Genomic DNA, 17,734 nt, shown 5'->3' on the forward strand with positions numbered 1-17,734 from the left:
ATCAAATTCAGTTTCATATGAAACAATATTACCTAAATATTTAAACTGTCATAACTGTTTCGATAATTTGGTTATTTATAGCAGTTTTGCTTCTTATCTGTGACTGATCTTTAAATGTCATTGACTTTTTTTCTGTGAATATCCATAAATACGTGACAAACAGGCACAACATTTAAAGTGTCAAGAGTGATTTACAACTTCCTATGTTATGATGATCAGTCAAGTACACGCTGTTAGACAAATAATAATATATAGCCTCTAAATAAATATTTCCACGCTGGTAGTTTTTATACTTAAACGATTACCGCATGACTCACATACCAAAGGCAGGCTGAGCCAATAAAATGGCTGCGTTCAACGTCAAAAGGGAACGCAGGTCGTTGTAGTCTTCAAACCGTACAGCAACAGGTTGTGAGGCGCGTGGGAATATCGGCCGAGTGACTACCCAGGAGACGCAAACAGTTCACTGCCACGCACAACAGATTCAACTGACTGCACCACTTTCGAATCCCTTAGGCTCCGGTGGAAGTGGAATTAACCGCAATACATACTGTACATCAACTCGCCATCATCTTTCCTTTAGGGCTGCAATAATTGGACGGAGTTATGCAATAAGAGACCAAGCGCCATTGAAATAAATCTGTTTTTTTTTTTGTTATATATATAAAACATTGTCTGCAAGAAGTGTTATAACATTCATATTATTACAAAAAAATAACACAAATATTATCAAAAAAGGCTAACCGATTTTTGATAAGAGACCAGCAGTTTAATTAATATTTCAAAGCAAAATAAATCAATAAATTTTATGCAATAAACTAATTTTTACTTATAAATAACAGCAAAATTCAGAGATCGCATTCTTGATTTTTTTCAGAGTTAAATTAGCCTGCTGTCAACAGATTCGTGCAAATATTTTTTTTTTTTTTCAAATTGTCGGTTTGTCTATTATTGCGAAACTCCGTCCAATTGTATTATACTATTAAGTCAGTTACTATTATTACTATTACTACTGGTAGCTCAGTTGGTAGAGCAGCTGGCTACGGACTGGAAGGTCCGGGGTTCGATCCCGGGTGGTGACAGGATTTTTTTTCGTTGCCAAACTTTCAGAACGGCCCCGAGGTTCACTCAGACTCCTATAAAATTGAGTACCGGGTCTTTCCCGGGGGTAAAAGGCGGTCAGAGCGTGGTGCCGACCACACCACCTCATTCTAGTGCCGAGGTCATGGAAAGCATGGAGCTCTACCTCCATGCCCCCCAAGTGCCTTCATGGCATGTTACGGGGATACCTTTACCTTTTACCTTTACTACTACTATTACTACTACTTACTACTACTACTGTTATTGCTATTGCCGCCACTGTTAGTGTTAATAGAATTCGCATGATGCCTAGCAATATCGATATTGCTACTGCTGCTTCTACTTCTATTACTGGTAGAGAAAGTGTTACAAATATGGATTTTGTTTTTTCGTTTTGGAACCTACATGTTTTGTATACTAAACGTAAAGTAACTGATGGACATCTCTCCGAATTACCAAAACTGTTAAATGCGCTAGTTGAAAAATTAATTAAATATTTCAAAGTCATAAAATTATATTATAAACTAATCTAATCTATTCTGGAATAATATTCACGTAATGTATTTACTGTAGCAGTTTTATCAAGTATTTGCTATAAGATCATGCCGTTGGGCAACTATAAATCCTATTACAAAATGTAATACCCACAGCGTTATCTGAACGATATACTTGTACGCCAGAGACCACGATTTAAATCTTTGTATATCAAAGTTGATTTTAGAGATGGAAAAAGTTGAGGCAGCTTACACTTGGGTTCAGCTTTTCCTTACATCGCTTCATTATTTTCCCATTGCTACCTCATTATCGAAGTCCCATTAGTAAGTGTTCGCCTTTTTTTTTTCTATTTGTGGAGAGGACGGATTTAAATTCATGGGCAATGATGTTGTAGAATAGATGATCCAGTTCAAGTCCTTGCCAACTAACACTGTGTCACATAGGCTACCTACTCCGGGGCTACTCATATCTGACCAATCACTTGGGATGAAAACAGATTGAGAAAGTGGAATAGGAATGCTGATGAATATGATAATGGAATGAAGAAATGTAAACGGAATGATGTGGATGTCACCGCAGAGATGGACATACTGTATACGTTTCACATGCTCTCTGTAAAAAGATTATCTCGAAACTTATCGGTAAGCAGTGTTTTTTCACCTAAACTTTCTTGTTAGACTTTGAGAAATAATAATAATAATAATAATAATAATAATAATAATAATAATAATAGTAATAATAATAATAGTAATAATAATATATGAAATTACGAGTATGTACAGTACGAGAATGTGCAAAAATTGACTAGTTAATTGCAAGACCAAGTGAGCTTTTGTTTTTAATTTTTACGATGCTGTCAGAGAGTCTAGGATTCTTGATTGTAATTTTCAAATTCGTTAATCATGGAATTAATGTTCCATGTACCCATTGTTGATCCCTGTCTCCACGACATGGCGCATCCTAGGTAGCGGATAGAGGAGATGGCCTCCAGATATGAAGAATAGCTGCGAATATGTTGAATAAGCAGTAGCGAACAGCCGATAAGGAGTGGTCATCCAGCTTGGGGGTTGGGCAGATGGCTAACAACCCATCACCGTAAAAAAAAAACTTGTTACGAAACTTCAAGATGGGAGGATAATATTAAAATGGATTTGAGGGAGATGGGATAAGATGCTACGGACTGAATTAATCTTGCTCATGTTAGTGACCGATGACGGGCTTATGTGAGGGCGTCAATTAACCTCCGGGTTCTCTAAAATCCATTTATAAGTAAGTAAGAAATTGGTTTTAAGATGAACAACGAAGACATTGCATTTATAAGAAATATTAGTATTGTAACGCTACTTGATACATTTTATGCAAATCTGAAATATAAACCTTTTAACTAAACAGAAGAATTATCAGAAGAAGGATATTTGTACATTCAATATTACATAACATAGTATGTAGGAAGAGCGTTTAGCCTATAGTGGATATTCTCTTACACTACATTTGGAGAAGCACGTCAAGAATTCCCGTTTGATCTTCTAACGTTATATCGCATGAAACATTTTTTCCAGCTAAACTAATGCGGAACGTTATATTCCCAACAGACAAATAGCCGTGATTTGAAGCCACAATTTTTATATCTATGCGTGGCGTTAAAGTTTCTCCTTAATTATCGCGTACAACACAGCTATCTTCATGCTCTCAATGTGCAGTAGTTCTCAATTACTACCTGCATTTATAATGAAAATTATAAATAATTGGTGGGTGTAACAACAGAAGAGGAAACTGCAGTAACGCGTGAAAATTCTGCATAAATACCGTATTAATCTATAAAAATGAACAGCTACTTAATTCTGGTCAGGATCTGAACTCGGGTGAATATGGAAAACTTTTTGATTTGTTTTATTTCGAGTTGTTAGCTGCGTATACACTGCAACCTGTTGACGTATTGTGCCAGCCTTCACAATTCACATTTATTTCCTTCTCCAAAACTTATGTCAAAAGTTCTTTGAGGAAACACTGTGGTGCATGCATTCTCGAAATATTGGTCCACAAAGACATTTTTCCGTAAATCTGGGAATTGGTTGGGTAAGATACTACTACTACTACTACTACTACTACTACTACTACTACTACTAATAATAATAATAATAATAATAATAATAATAATAATAGTCCATAAGATTCGTTCTACCTCTGATTGAGTTTCTGGCTGATATGTACACCTATTATCAGGCAGTACATCTCACTTGACGATATGTGTTAGAGGAAAAGCAATAATTGTTTGTATACATCTGAAGTCTGATTAGTGTAATATGTAGCTAGTCGGCGATGTATGAAATGGAGGGGGACAGGAACTGGCCATACTACTCCATTATTTGCTGGTCTAGTTGCCTCATAAGTAGTGCCATGTTGGTACCACTTGTGAGGTTCAGACCTGTCTTCGGACAGTTGATTAAACGACAACAACAAGATCCCTTAAAGGGATGTTACGGACTAGCCTCTAGCCATAAACAAGCCAGCTTGGATTTGTGCGATCCCGAAGACCACCCCATCCCGTTTAGCCTAAGTTCTTGCTGTCTGCCGAATTACATGCCTTCTTTCCTCCCTCTTCTTCGCCGTGGTCGATCAATAGGTGCCGAAGTTTGCCTACCAACGTTTCTGCTGGCAATATTTGGGTTCAGGACTATAGCTCGATACGTCCAATAGCTAGTAATTTTTTTCCCGGAATTCTTTTAATCGGAGAAATTCTTCTTTTAACGTATTATGAACCTATGACACAGTTCCCCAGTTTTATTTTCTTTACGAAATACGTTGTGCAAAAGATTTTATCACACCTAACAAAATCGTTTATGATCGCATTGGAACTCAAAACTTTCGGATATGACGAGGGAAAAGACTGCCAGTTTGATTCAGTGCTAGTGCACTGGACTTATAAGCCAGGAGTAAGTTCTGGTGATTCAACCTGAATTTGTAATTCCCGTGACCAAGGCAACACAGGAGTTTCCTCCGACTACTCCTACATTCTATCAATTCTCCATCATTAATTACGAGTGTAATGTGTATTCACAGCCTGTGGTGCAATCTGGATAGTCTCTGACGAACTAAGTGGTGTATACTTCTCGGCGCTAGGGACATCTATGAGCACGTTCGTAGAGTCGCGGCGAATAATGGGAAGTTTAAGTGTCCTGCCATGGGAAAAAAATGTTAAGCGAAAACAATTCCTAAATATAGAATTGCTGATAATAAGTCTGTAATAAATTACTGTTGCTGTTGGTAGCAATAATATTTTATTTAATAACGCTTTCAACTATATGCTTTAATCAGAGTCGAAATTCAACGTGAAGGAAAAACGATATATATATATATATATATATATATATATATATATATTTTCCAAAGTCCTCTATCAGCGACAACGTCTTTCATGTACCGTAAATTTAAGAGAGGGAAGCCACAGCTTTGCTTCGCTGCTAGGGTTCTAAATTATTTATTGGCCGGCTTCGAGCTTGCGAACCTTGGATCGAACGGCCAGCATGGTAACCGCTATACCATCAAGAATGACTAATAGCAAAAATGGTGACCACTGAACCATCAAGAACGACTACAAATTCTATCTGGTCTCGTCTGAGTTGGATTCGTATGTAAAGTCGTTCTAGTCATTGGGTTAATAGGGCGTCTTTCATTTTATTTAATCTGGTTGGATTAGTAGGAAATATAAGGAAATGTGTAGCATAGAGAAATCGGAAAAATCTACAATGTATGTATTTCAGTAACAAGGCTCAAATTTATCGACTGTTAGCACTCACAGGGTTAACGCTTGTGTGTGACTAAAAATAAGACGAGCTTATTCCAGCAACTGCGATTCCTCGGTCATGAATAAAGATCTCGTCCACACCCTTTCACATCAATTTTATTACCGCTACATTTCTCTCATTTGGCCATGGTGTGTCCCTCTCTCCCTCTGTGTTGTCAAACTCTCCCGGGGCCAGCATTGTCAACAATCAGCTGTTGGTGTCGTGTTCTCCTACCCTCGGGGGGGTTTTACTGGAGTGTGGGGAGAAGAGACCAGTTAATTGATGGGGGTGTTTGCTGGATCGATGCTTGCAGATTCTCAACTAAGGAATCGGCTACCCACGCCATTGTGGCTGTCCACAACACAGACATCAATGGTCAGACGGTCAAGTGTTCCTGGGGAAAGGAGTCCGGGGACCCCAACAACGCCCAGGCCGCCGGCCAGGTGAGTGAACAGGTGAATGTCCACTGATTTCATTACTATTAATAGTATTAGTTTGTTGTTGCATGATAAAAGCTTAACTCTATACATCTTTCTGTACTCTTTGACTACATTGTCAGGAGAATTAATACTCGTCCAAGGGATCTATTTACCTCGTTTTTATGGCATCACAATCGTAATAATTGAAGAGACAATACATGTCAGAGTCATACTGCTGCTATGGGCAACGATTACATAGTTGTGACACCTTTCCTGCAGTTCGGCTAAATTTGTCAGTGTTGGTGTAATTCAATTTTTATTTAATTTACGGGAAGGTTTATGTTGCAACTGCAGAAATTTTGTTAGGCCACGAAACTGGTTTGTTACACAGAATATCGGGAGAAAATAAAAGTGAGGTTATGGCAGTAATTTGGTATTTTATTTTGTCACTTAAATTTTAACGGGTCCACACCTGTGGAGTAACGGTAAGCACGTCTGACCGCGAAATCAGGTGGCCCGGGTTCGATTCCCGGTCGGGGCAAGTTACCTGGTTGAGGTTTTTTCCGGGGTTTTTCCCTCAACCCAATATGAGCAAATGCTGGGTAACTTTCGGTGCTGGGCCCCGGACTCATTTCACCGGCATTATCACCTTCACCTCATTCAGACGCTAAATAACCTAAGCTGTTGATAAAGCGTCGTAAAATAATCTACTACCTACCTAAATTTTAACGAAAAGTAACTTTAGATAAAATATATGTTCACATTATTCAAATGATCATATCTTGAATTTGGCCACTACAGCACTAATGAAATTTACGTTATTCACGTAACTATTCGCGCAGGCAGTCTTACTATCGATGAGAATATGGCGTAAATCCCCTACTTTCTGTCAAAAAAATGCACAGCAGAAGCACAGAACCACAGCCATTGAAATTTTTAACTACTATGTACAGACCGAGGAGGAAAGAGGGAAAGTAATAGGTGTAGTGGGAGAGTTCCGGAGTAGAGATAAGGGCGAGCGGTCGCTAAATGAATGCAGTACAGCTTAACTGTACTGAAAACACAACGCTATATCGCATGCATGACATCCGATCTCTCTAACTGCAGGCGACAGACTAACCTGAACATCCCTTGGCGTAACTTAATGGACTCGCCTGACCCAGGCGCACATGGTCGGCGACTGTCAGGACTAAATAATCGTACTGTATATACATACAGGATGTTTAATTAAGTGAGAGAACTACTTAAGAAATTAACTTTGTACCTAAACCAATTAAAACTTTATTATTTGTTACTTTCATTTGTTCTAGTTTCGAAACTACAATATTTCTGTATTTTGAGAGATATTAGATAATTGTATACAAAAACTATAAAATAATTCCCTATTGTTGTGATTGTAAATTTGTCAATAACTCAACCTCAAAACTTAATCTGTTGAATCCTCTCATAGACTTGTTCAACATTTGACTGTTTCATTGTTTTTACTTTTGTAGTAAATAATCATTTGCAAGAAATTTATGCACACAAACTTTTATTATTTGGATTTTTTTCCTGACGACGCGCGACGTTTAAGCCATACTGCTTTGTGTTCCGAAAATCCGCACATGAGATGCTTTTCTGTCATCTCTCGATTTCAGTTATAAGTTCATTGCGACTACCTGTTGAGTGGGTATGCTACTCCTAGCGCAATTTACTCTAAGCTCATATATTACGGGGCTTTTCCCCGGGAGATGAGAAAGACTCTGCACCTCAAGTTAAGATAGCTCAGGACATCACATGGACAGTGAGCAAACATCCACTCACTGAACCGTTTCCAACACGTGCTCGTGGCTTCCACACGACGTTTAAGGTTCAAGCTATGCGCGTTGCGTATACTGCGTTTTTTATTAAGACAGAATACAATTATAGTGCACATAAAATGACTATGAATATACGACGGTCATAAGTCGGTGGTCATAAGTGACTATCCACTTAGATTAATACGACTTTGCTTAAATAGATGAATGAGGTGGTTCGTTGTGGCGATGCCTTTTTTTATTTCCTCAGGACCACAAAACGTATTGAATACAGTACATACAGAGTGAACGATTAGTCATGTCATTAATTTTGGTGGATAATTCCTGTAGTAAAGAGCAACAGAAAAGTAAAGTAACATTTTGCTGCATTTTAAACACGTGAATTGTGCCATCGTGTAACGTTGTAATCAGTGGTTGAATACACAGTAGTGTGTTGTGTTCCGGTGAACAGGCCCTTCACCGGATGTTTTGAATAGGGGAGTGGGAGGTCATTGCCTTGTGGATTGTTTTCAATGTCGAAAGAGAAAATACCGATCATGTAACCTACTGTTTATTTTTTCTGCTTTAAACATGTAGAGGAAGGCGAGCTGCAAACAGTATTTTGTTTCAACAAATTATAAATATTTGTCTCTCACTTTAAATTCTTTAATTTTTAATTAGTCAACCGGTAAACTTATGTAAATTCCTAGAGCTGTCTTTTAACTTGTTTACGTTTATATTTTTTGTTTGCATTTTTTGTTCTATTCTCGATCGCTTTAAAGTACACGTGAGTTGTTGTACATATCTGTTGACTCCAGACACGACACTAACAGTAAATTCAAAATTGCTCTGAAGAACGAAAATTTTCATTTGTTCGGTTCAAATGTCTGCAAATTTAAGGAACACAATTAATTGTTTTTTTTTATTTACTATCGAATTCACTACTCTCTTAAATTGACTGGAATAATAAGAAGTTAGTCAGTACTTTTCCTAAAATACAATAATAAATGCTTCATTTAAACATTTTTTAATTGTAAGGAAAAAGAAGCAAAGTTGTTTTTAACTTTCCCGTTTAAAATATCTCAAAGATCAACCCTCTGAAATTAAGAACTTACGGTTCGTGCTGTATATTATCGGTTCGTTTATACACTGAGAAATGTTAAGTAGACTTTTCAAATCAAATCCGAAATTGTATATAATTAGAGAATCGGGAGGCCTTGAATAATATTGAGCATACAACAGAGGAGTATATTTGCTGAAATGTAGTGCTGATTCATAACATTTATAAGATTGACGATGGTACAGATCAAATAGCCTAACATTGAAGAGATAATGATTGCCTAGACTGCCTAGAGTGTTTTAACATGTGATCTAGCATTCCCATTATTTTGAAATTTATGATTCCACCACAACATGGCCAAGTACAAACTTACCTTGGACGAGTAACACTAAAGATACAGTGGATGTATAGAGGTTGTCACAAGGTTCATCATCAATACTTCTAGAACGTATTTGGCTGTACGATAGTCACAAATATCGAAATAAGCAGTGTCGTACCATGCTTCTCCATTTTAGGCGTGAAGTTTAAAAATATGAGCAGGTTTAAGGTGTTAGGTACAGCTTACAGCAGTAAATTTTTTTTAAATATTCAACATTTTTTTCCTCCATTGCTGTATCTTGTACAATAATGAAAATTGGTATGTGTAAAATACTATCCTTCTGCTATATGAAGAAAATATTTGTACGATTTAAGAAAAATTATTATTATATTTGTTTGTTTTTTTTTTTTTCTTTTCAAAATTCAAAATGTTGGCAGTTCACTGTGAAGTGATGAAGCATTTCCCTCATAACCCCTAAACTAGTTAACTTTTTCTTGTTCTCTCTCTTTTATTTTATTTCTGAAACTCATGTTTACAATATCATGCTTTTTCAACTACATTCCTTAATAAATAATATTTTTTTTATTTTGTGTTAGAAGAAAATACTGATATTTGACCATTTTCTAAAATGAATTTATTTTTTATCAGAAGTGATCTTGCATCATATTGTAGATATGACATGCATAAATATACACAAAACATTTCATCACAAAATTTTCGATAGTTTTTGAGTTATGTAGGAAACGCTTCATCACTGCACAGTGAATTGAATTTTGAAAAAAAAAATGTAAATATTTTTTTTAATTGTAAAAATATTTTTTTCATATAGCAGGACAGTGTTTTACACATACTAATTTTCACCATTGTACAAGATACAGTAATGGAGGAAAAAAAAAAAGTTGAATATTTCTAAAATTTTACTGCTGTAAGCTGTACCTAACCGCTTAAAATTACACCTCTCAACTTGGGATTCGCGATAACCGCAGTTGCCTCCCAAAAAGAAATCAGTAAATTAGTACTATTGATTAATAACTCGTCATTATGCTCCTATGCTCACAGTCCATGACGCATATGACAGAGTTGGTGACAGAACTAGACGCACTTTTCGTACCTTCAAATGGTCAGAACTGGAGTAATTCTTCTTCGCTCCCTCTCACAGCTGAACGTTCCAGATGTCTATCGTTTGTGTCTTGTGGCAACTTGTGTTTGTGTGTGTGCCTATGTGTATATGTAGAGTAAAATTTAATTGTATACAAAATATAGATGCAGAATATTTCAGATGTAGAAATAAACTGTTTCATATAAATTTTTATCTGCTTGATTATGGATGTTTATGGATATATGAATGGGATAAGTCACGAAAAAATCAAGACATGTTGCATTTTGTTGCTTAACTTTATCATAATGAAACTAATAGAGTACGACCGCTCTAACGCGCTTTATAGAAAATGTTCGAAGTGACCCCCATTGCTTTTTAGAATAATTTCACGGCAACTGGGTTGTGGAAAATAAGTTAGAACTGCCAAAGGAGTAACGGACTTAACAGAGTAGGCGACTCTTCAAATATTCTACAATACCGACATAATTATGGAATCTTAAGTAGTTTTTTTACTTCGCAGAAAACAAATTGTATTTTATTGTATTTATTAACATTCCATGGTATTCATACATTGCTTACAGCTAGAATATGGAACAAGTCAAAAAACGTAATACTATTATAAAATCTTAATTTATAGTCACAGTCTAGATGAAATATATACAGACGAGATTTACAATATAGTTTACTAGTACAACACAAAGTTTTAGTATCAATTTCATGAAGTGTTATTGAATGTCATGAACTCTCCTACAGAATAGAAGACGTGAGAAATTAGGTACTTTATAATTTGGCCTTAAATAATTTTATGTTTTGAGTTTTATTTTTTATATCGATAGAGAGGCTATTAAAAATTTTTACTGCCATATAACGCACTCCTTTTTGATAGCACGATAGACTTGCCGATGGAGTATGAAATACAGAGCGTTCGCCAGAAAACAGGTATCGTCCAGGTAAATGCCGTTGGCCTTTTACTGCTACAGATCCGAAGGCGACTAGCGAGGAAATAGTGTGTACATTTCCTCTGGTACGAGCGTGGAAACGTTTTATGTTGCGTAGTACGGACGGTTAACACAGGCTGAAGGTAACTCAAAGTTAGAGCATTAGTATCAAGCTGACTTCTATTCATTGCAGTTCTGTTCAGTTTAGTTCGTGGAAATCCAGTATATAAGAGAACAGCGAATCCTAATTTATTAATATTATATTGCGAGAAATCGTAGAAAAATTGTCGTGCTATATTTCTATGGAAATATCCTGGTGTTAATAATAATCTGCTTCAGAAATCCAACATGTGAAAAAATTAAAGATTAATCGGCTTATTTTTAAATAAAAAGAAGCGGCACAAATCGCGTTCTAACTGAAGAAAAATTCGATGAAATAATATGGTATAGGCCTATGCTACAATAGTCTCCAACGAAATCGTTAGGGAGGTTAAGAAAGTCAACTCAGTAGGCATACGTCCAAGACATAAGCTTGGAAAGTGACGAAATTTTTAAAAATTAAGCCATATAAGACAACAGTCGTTCATAAATTTGAATGAAACGGACTATATGTCTAGGTTCAGTTCTATCGACAAAGATGAAATCCAGCTTGAGTCTAGAAATCTTTTAAAAAGATATGAAATGTGCATTAGAGAGGATGGTGTAGAGTTCCAGTACTTATGGAGCACTAGGACTGCGGTTTTACAAAAAAATTCAATTTTCGATTTTTTGTACGAAAATATTCCTTGGGCATTTACGATGTTGACAGTAAGAGGTTTTTTTGCCACTATGTCTTCTTTGAGGTCCAGGAACGATTTTTAGATAGGCCTGCTCCGTAAGTCAGTATTATATCTCTTTTCACAAATTTGCCTTCTTGTCAAGACTACATTTTTGAAATTCAAAATACTCCATGTGCATGCTGTTTTAATGAAATTCATTGAAAATATTCATACGTGTCCACGAATATATTATTTGAGATGTAACGTTGAGAAATGTTAAGTATATTTAAAATTAGGGGCTAAAAATTATTATGTAAATAAAAAATATGAATAAATTAATGTCTGATTTTTTTTTTTTAATTTATTGTTTCAAAACTAGTCTGGATATCATGGATTTCTGAGCTTTAAAATATAATGAAATAAATCGTATTAAAGTAGTAAACATTACAAAACTCAGACTTAGCGTCCTTTATATTGTAAGTTAAGCCAATAAATTACATATATGTAATTTAAGATACAAGTCGCAAGATTTTATTGCTGAAAACAGAAATAGGTGAAGTGGATGATTCTGAGCCAGCGACGATTAAATGAAATAAATAATGAATTAGAAGAGTGTAATATGAAGTTAAGTGAGACGATAGAGATAATGAAAATATGCGAGGTATATGATGGGGGACGCTAGATAGGATAGCGAAACATGTGAGATAAGGAAATGGAATGCACACAAGAAACAAACATAATAACGAACCTATTGGATAATGATTTATTTAAATTTATTTATTTAAATTCAAATATACAGAATAAAGAAATATAATTACAAAAACAAACAAAGATAAATACAAATAAAATAATACAAGCAATATAAAAAGAAGATACAGTAGTATTAACAAAATTTGAGACCGAATGAGCAGCGCTCGTGCTCGGTCGCAGTTCAGATATAATATTAAAATAAAAAATAATAATAATAATATAAATAAATAAGTAAAATAAAATAGGAACTAAAATATAATTACAGCGGCAATGGAATTAAGTATATACTATAATATTAACACTAGAGAAGAATAATATCGCACGTGAAAAGTAGGATTAATATATATTTCAAAATTATAGAATACAAATATAATATAGGTTGATTAATTCATACACATAGGCTATAAATTTATTTAATCAAATTTAAGATATTAACACGTTTCTAATTTTCTTGTTATATGTTAGTGGGTTACATGTTAGAAGTTCTGGGTGTAATTTAGTTAAAGCATTGTACAACCGAGGGCCAAAATTTATGCTATGCTTTAGACCAGCAGATGTGAGACATTTAGGTTCTACTAATGTTGAATTAATATTTCGTCTTGTGTCATAATTGTGTGTCTGTAATACAAACTTATTACGATTTTTATAATAAAATTTTAACAGCGTATACTTATAAATTTGTTCAATATTAAATACATTAAATTCAGAATAAATTAATTTAGTTGGATAATCGAAACGTTTCTTCAAACAAATTTTAATTATTCGTTTTTGTAGTAAATTTAACGGACTAAGATTAATTTTTGTACTTCCACCCCAAACAATTATACCATATTGAATGATAGACTGAATAATGGCCAAATAAACATTTCGTAAAACTCTAATAGGTAAGTAGCAGCGAAGATTAACGAATTTATAAATTGTTTTACGAAGCCTCTTACAAAGATAAGTAATGTGATGAGGCCATTTTAAATTCTGATCAATAATGATACCCAGATATTTTACATACGTGGCTTCTTTCAAAGGTGGACATTTACAACTTTTGGGATCTAAACAATTTTCACTGTGTATTATTAGTCGATATTTATCGCTAAATTTTAAATTTTGAACACTGGCAGCTGTTAACGAAAAAGGAACTAAAGTTGATTTAGATATATTTAAAGAAAGGAAGTTGGAATTAAGCCATTTTTTAACAATGTTAGCACCTACATTAGCATTTCTATATGCTTCCTGCCAAGAAAAACCACTGAAAATAACTACTGTATCATCCGCATATGAATATATAGATCCATTAAATGTTTCTAAATTTATATTTAGCAGATCATTAACATATATTAGAAATAAAATAGGTCCCAAAATTGTTCCTTGCGGTACACCTATATCAATATATTTGTATTCACTAAATTGATCTTCAATTTTGGTCATTTGCCTTCTGTTACTAAAATATGATTGGAATAATTTTAAAACTATACCTCTGACTCCAATAGTATGTAGTTTGTCCAAAAGTAAATTATGATTGATAGTGTCAAAAGCTTTCCGTAGATCCAAGAAAATACCCAAACATTTGTTTCCGATATCTAGTTCATTGATAATTTTTCCAGTAACATTAATAAGAGCATCATCAGTAGAAATATTATTGCGGAAACCAAACTGATTTTTAGAGAGGATTTTATGTTTTTCTAAATAATTTATTAATCTATTCTTTAAACATTTTTCAAGCAATTTGGAAAATGTTGGAAGTAAAGATATAGGTCTATAGTTATTTAAATTATTTTTATCTCCAGATTTGTATATTGGAATTACTATGGCACATTTCAAAACATCTGGGAATATACCTTGCACAAAACATAGGTTAAAAGTATGAACCATGGGTTTTAATATATATTTGATAATAATTTTGAAAGTATTATTCTTAATTCCATCTATACCAGGAGCAACATTATTTTTTAACTTTTTAACCAAAATAATAATTTCATCTTCAGTTACAGGGAAAAGAAACATGGAGGAAGCTAAATGTTCATCTTGTGTCTCATTTTGTAGAGAAGAGTTAAAATTTGACTTATTAATGTTAGAAGTAACTTTGTGTCCTATCTCTGAAAAATAATTATTAAATTCGTTTGCAATCTCTTTTCTGCAATTTAATATTTCACCCTTATCGTTTTTTAACTCCTTGATTGGCTGTTTATTTTGTACATTTACATCTGTAGCTTCATTTATAACTTGCCAAAATTTTTTAGGTTCATTTTTGTATCTATCAAATTTGGATTCATAATATTTAATTTTCGTTTTTCGAATGACAAGAGTTAACATATTTCTATATGCTCTGTAGTAATTTTTTAGTTGTACGTTACTTGGATTCTTTTTAACTTTTAAAGCAAGTTTGTCTCTTATACGAATAGAATTAATAATGCCGGCCGTGATCCAGGGTTTTATTTTCTTGGATTTATTAGAAATTTTCTGATTACTTTTTATAATAGTATGTTTATCTATATACTTTATGATTAAATTGTAGAAAATTTGAAAACAGGCATTGGCATCATTACAATTATAGACCGACTCCCAGGTTTCTTTTAGAAAATCTGTAATCAAATCAGGATAATTAATTTTTTGCATATTTTGTGATGAGAGAGTAACAGACGGCCTGGAATTGTATTCATTGTTAGACATTTTTAATAAACTAAAAACAATATAGTGATCGGTAATAGCACTAGATAGAACGCCAGGTATGAAGCTATAATTATTTTGAGTTTTTAGAAATATATGGTCGATACATGTGCCAGAAGTTATTGAAGGCCTAGTGATGGCATTTAAATAATTTACAAAACCATATTCATGGAGAACATTCATATATTTACTGCCAATTAAATCTATACTATTTTCTAATATGTCTATGTTTATGTCTCCAACAATAATATGGTGTAATAAGGTTTAGTAACAGGTATTATTAGAAACAGATAGTGTTCGATATAAGTGAACTGGATATCAAGAAATGAATTGTAAAATTGAATGAACTAAATTAAGTCATTGCCATTAGATTTCTAAGGTGGGAGTATAGAAGAATTTAAATGAGGACAGAAGTGAGAGATTATATCGGTTTGCATCCTTATTAGTTAACCATGGGTATCTAACCACGCATTCTAACCGAGATTGGTGTACTCGGCCATCAGTTTACGAGATGAACACCGCCCCGGATGGATTTCTGCGGCTACGAGGGAAGGCAACTCCCAACTCTTCTACTGCCTCTTTCGAAACACGCCGACTCTTCAATGTCGTTTCTGAACACAGCCTGTAGCTAATATGTTGCATACTATTTGCCCTATCGAATTCGGATCAGATGGATCATTACAGATTTGCTTTCTGCAAATCACACCACTGCCTGAGCTTTTTCTTGCATTGTTGCCGTGTTCTAGCTTAAGAAAAAAAATCGTGAATATGCACACCACCATTAAATTCTGTGTCTAAAATAAAGCTATGTTCGTATTTAGGAGCACTTTGTATCTTGCATAATTTCCGCATCGACAGACAACAACCACCAGTGCCATTCCGCATCAGTGACGAAAATACCTGAGTTGAACTTTCATAAAATCGGTTTATGATGACTGTCATCGTCTTCCGATGCCCAAAGCCCATTCTTCTCTGTTATTTCACTGTCTTACCTGGAAATATCTACTTTCCATAGCGTCCAGGATTCCCTCAAGCCAACTCTTTTTCGGTCTTCCCTTTTTCCTTCTCTTTGATGTTACCTGTTTGATGTTGCCTGTTCATGCAATCAATCATTCTTGATACGCTAAACATAGCCTATCCATACCATTTCAGTTGTTTGGTCTCTATTTCTTCTGTGATGCCCTTTTCATTTAGCACGCCCATTTTCTCTTTTATTGTTTTATTTCTAATTTTATCACGGCTAGATGTTTCTAAGGATTTTTTTTAGAAAGTCCATTTCTATTGTTTCAATTTTCTTTTTCAGGTATTTTGGATTTGCGAACTTTCTGAAGCATAAGTCAAAATGTCTTTTATTATCGTGTTAAATATTTGAAGTTTTCTATTTTTTATTATATCTTTACTTCAAATTATAGAATTTAGAGCATTTATTGCTTTACGGAATTAAGTGATTCGTTCTTGTATTTCTCTGTTATGTGTACCATCAATGTCAATTTTAAATTTGAAATATTTAAATTCTCTAATTGGTTTTATGTAATTTCCCTCATCTACTTGAAGATTTCTTGGTATATTTCCAATATATAGATATTCTGTATCTGTATTGATTTCTAGGCCCGTTTAATAGATTCTTTTAATTTACGTGCCATGTATTCAAAATCATCCTGTTCTTGGGCAATAATTACTTGATTGTCTGCAAAATGGAGAGAATATTATATAATCGTATTATTTAAGAGTACACCCATTCCTTGACATTTCTCAGTTGAACTTCCCAATAAAAATATACAAATTTCCCTGCGCCTTTGGTCTTCCTTTTAGACAAAATCAGAGGGCCACTCTGCATACTGCATATTATATTGTGTTTAACAAAATACATTAGTAAGGCGATTAGGAATGGTTAAAATGATGATGCAATATTTTAGAAATTCAAGCATATTTATGGTCATGGTAAGTACTGTATTTCCAAATCGAGTTGTTCAATATAAATCTAATAGATTTTGTGTAATTTTGTAAATTCCCTTCCCAATATAGAAGAAACAATCGGCTATCCGATACTGTTTCAATCATTTACAGTGAGAATATTATAGGCTAGTATTCGTTGAAGTTATTCGTAGTTTGGTCATAACGTACATAAAAATCCATAGATCAGTTTCGTGGTTGTGATATTTCGAGTCGCTTCACTTTTTCCGGATTTTTGCAAAATATAAAAGATACCAGGTTGTGAAAATCTATTAGGCATGAAGATGGAAAAAGATGGTTTTTTCATAGAACGATGAATAAATGAAACGTGTAGGCTATAGCTTATAATGCATTTGTCTCTGCGGTAGCAATTCGGGCGATCCGGTTTCGAATCGCGGTCAGACCTGTAATTTTTCATTAAAAAGTCCATAGTGACTCTATTGGGGGACAGTTTCCCAATGTTAGGCATCAACATCGTCCCGTCCGATCTCCATTTCTTCGTCATTCCAAAGCATTATCCTATCTCCGGATAGTGATGAGCAGGGCGGCTTGTTGATGGACGTCAGGGGATGCCTGCTCCCAATTTAGATACAGAGTGAACTTTAGCTTAGTTAGCTACTGTGGGTGAAAACACGTCTATCT

General features: G+C 34.4%; 1 protein-coding gene across 6 annotated transcripts in view; it reads left to right on the forward strand.

Annotated features, from left to right (window-relative positions):
- The window catches only part of LOC138694481 (cytotoxic granule associated RNA binding protein TIA1-like), a 1,343,307-nt gene that overhangs the window by 1,237,647 nt on the left and 87,926 nt on the right, over positions 1 to 17,734 (forward strand). For 4 of the 6 annotated variants that reach the window (XM_069818236.1, XM_069818239.1, XM_069818242.1 and 1 more), the window contains exon 6: positions 5,674 to 5,815. In XM_069818236.1, the coding sequence (XP_069674337.1) occupies positions 5,674 to 5,815 (142 nt within the window). The remainder of the gene's footprint in view (positions 1 to 5,673; positions 5,816 to 17,734) is intronic. The other 2 variants (XM_069818240.1, XM_069818241.1) reach the window with 1 other exon arrangement.

This window comes from Periplaneta americana, chromosome 2 (assembly GCF_040183065.1).
Source record: "Periplaneta americana isolate PAMFEO1 chromosome 2, P.americana_PAMFEO1_priV1, whole genome shotgun sequence".
NCBI lineage: Eukaryota > Metazoa > Arthropoda > Insecta > Blattodea > Blattidae > Periplaneta > Periplaneta americana.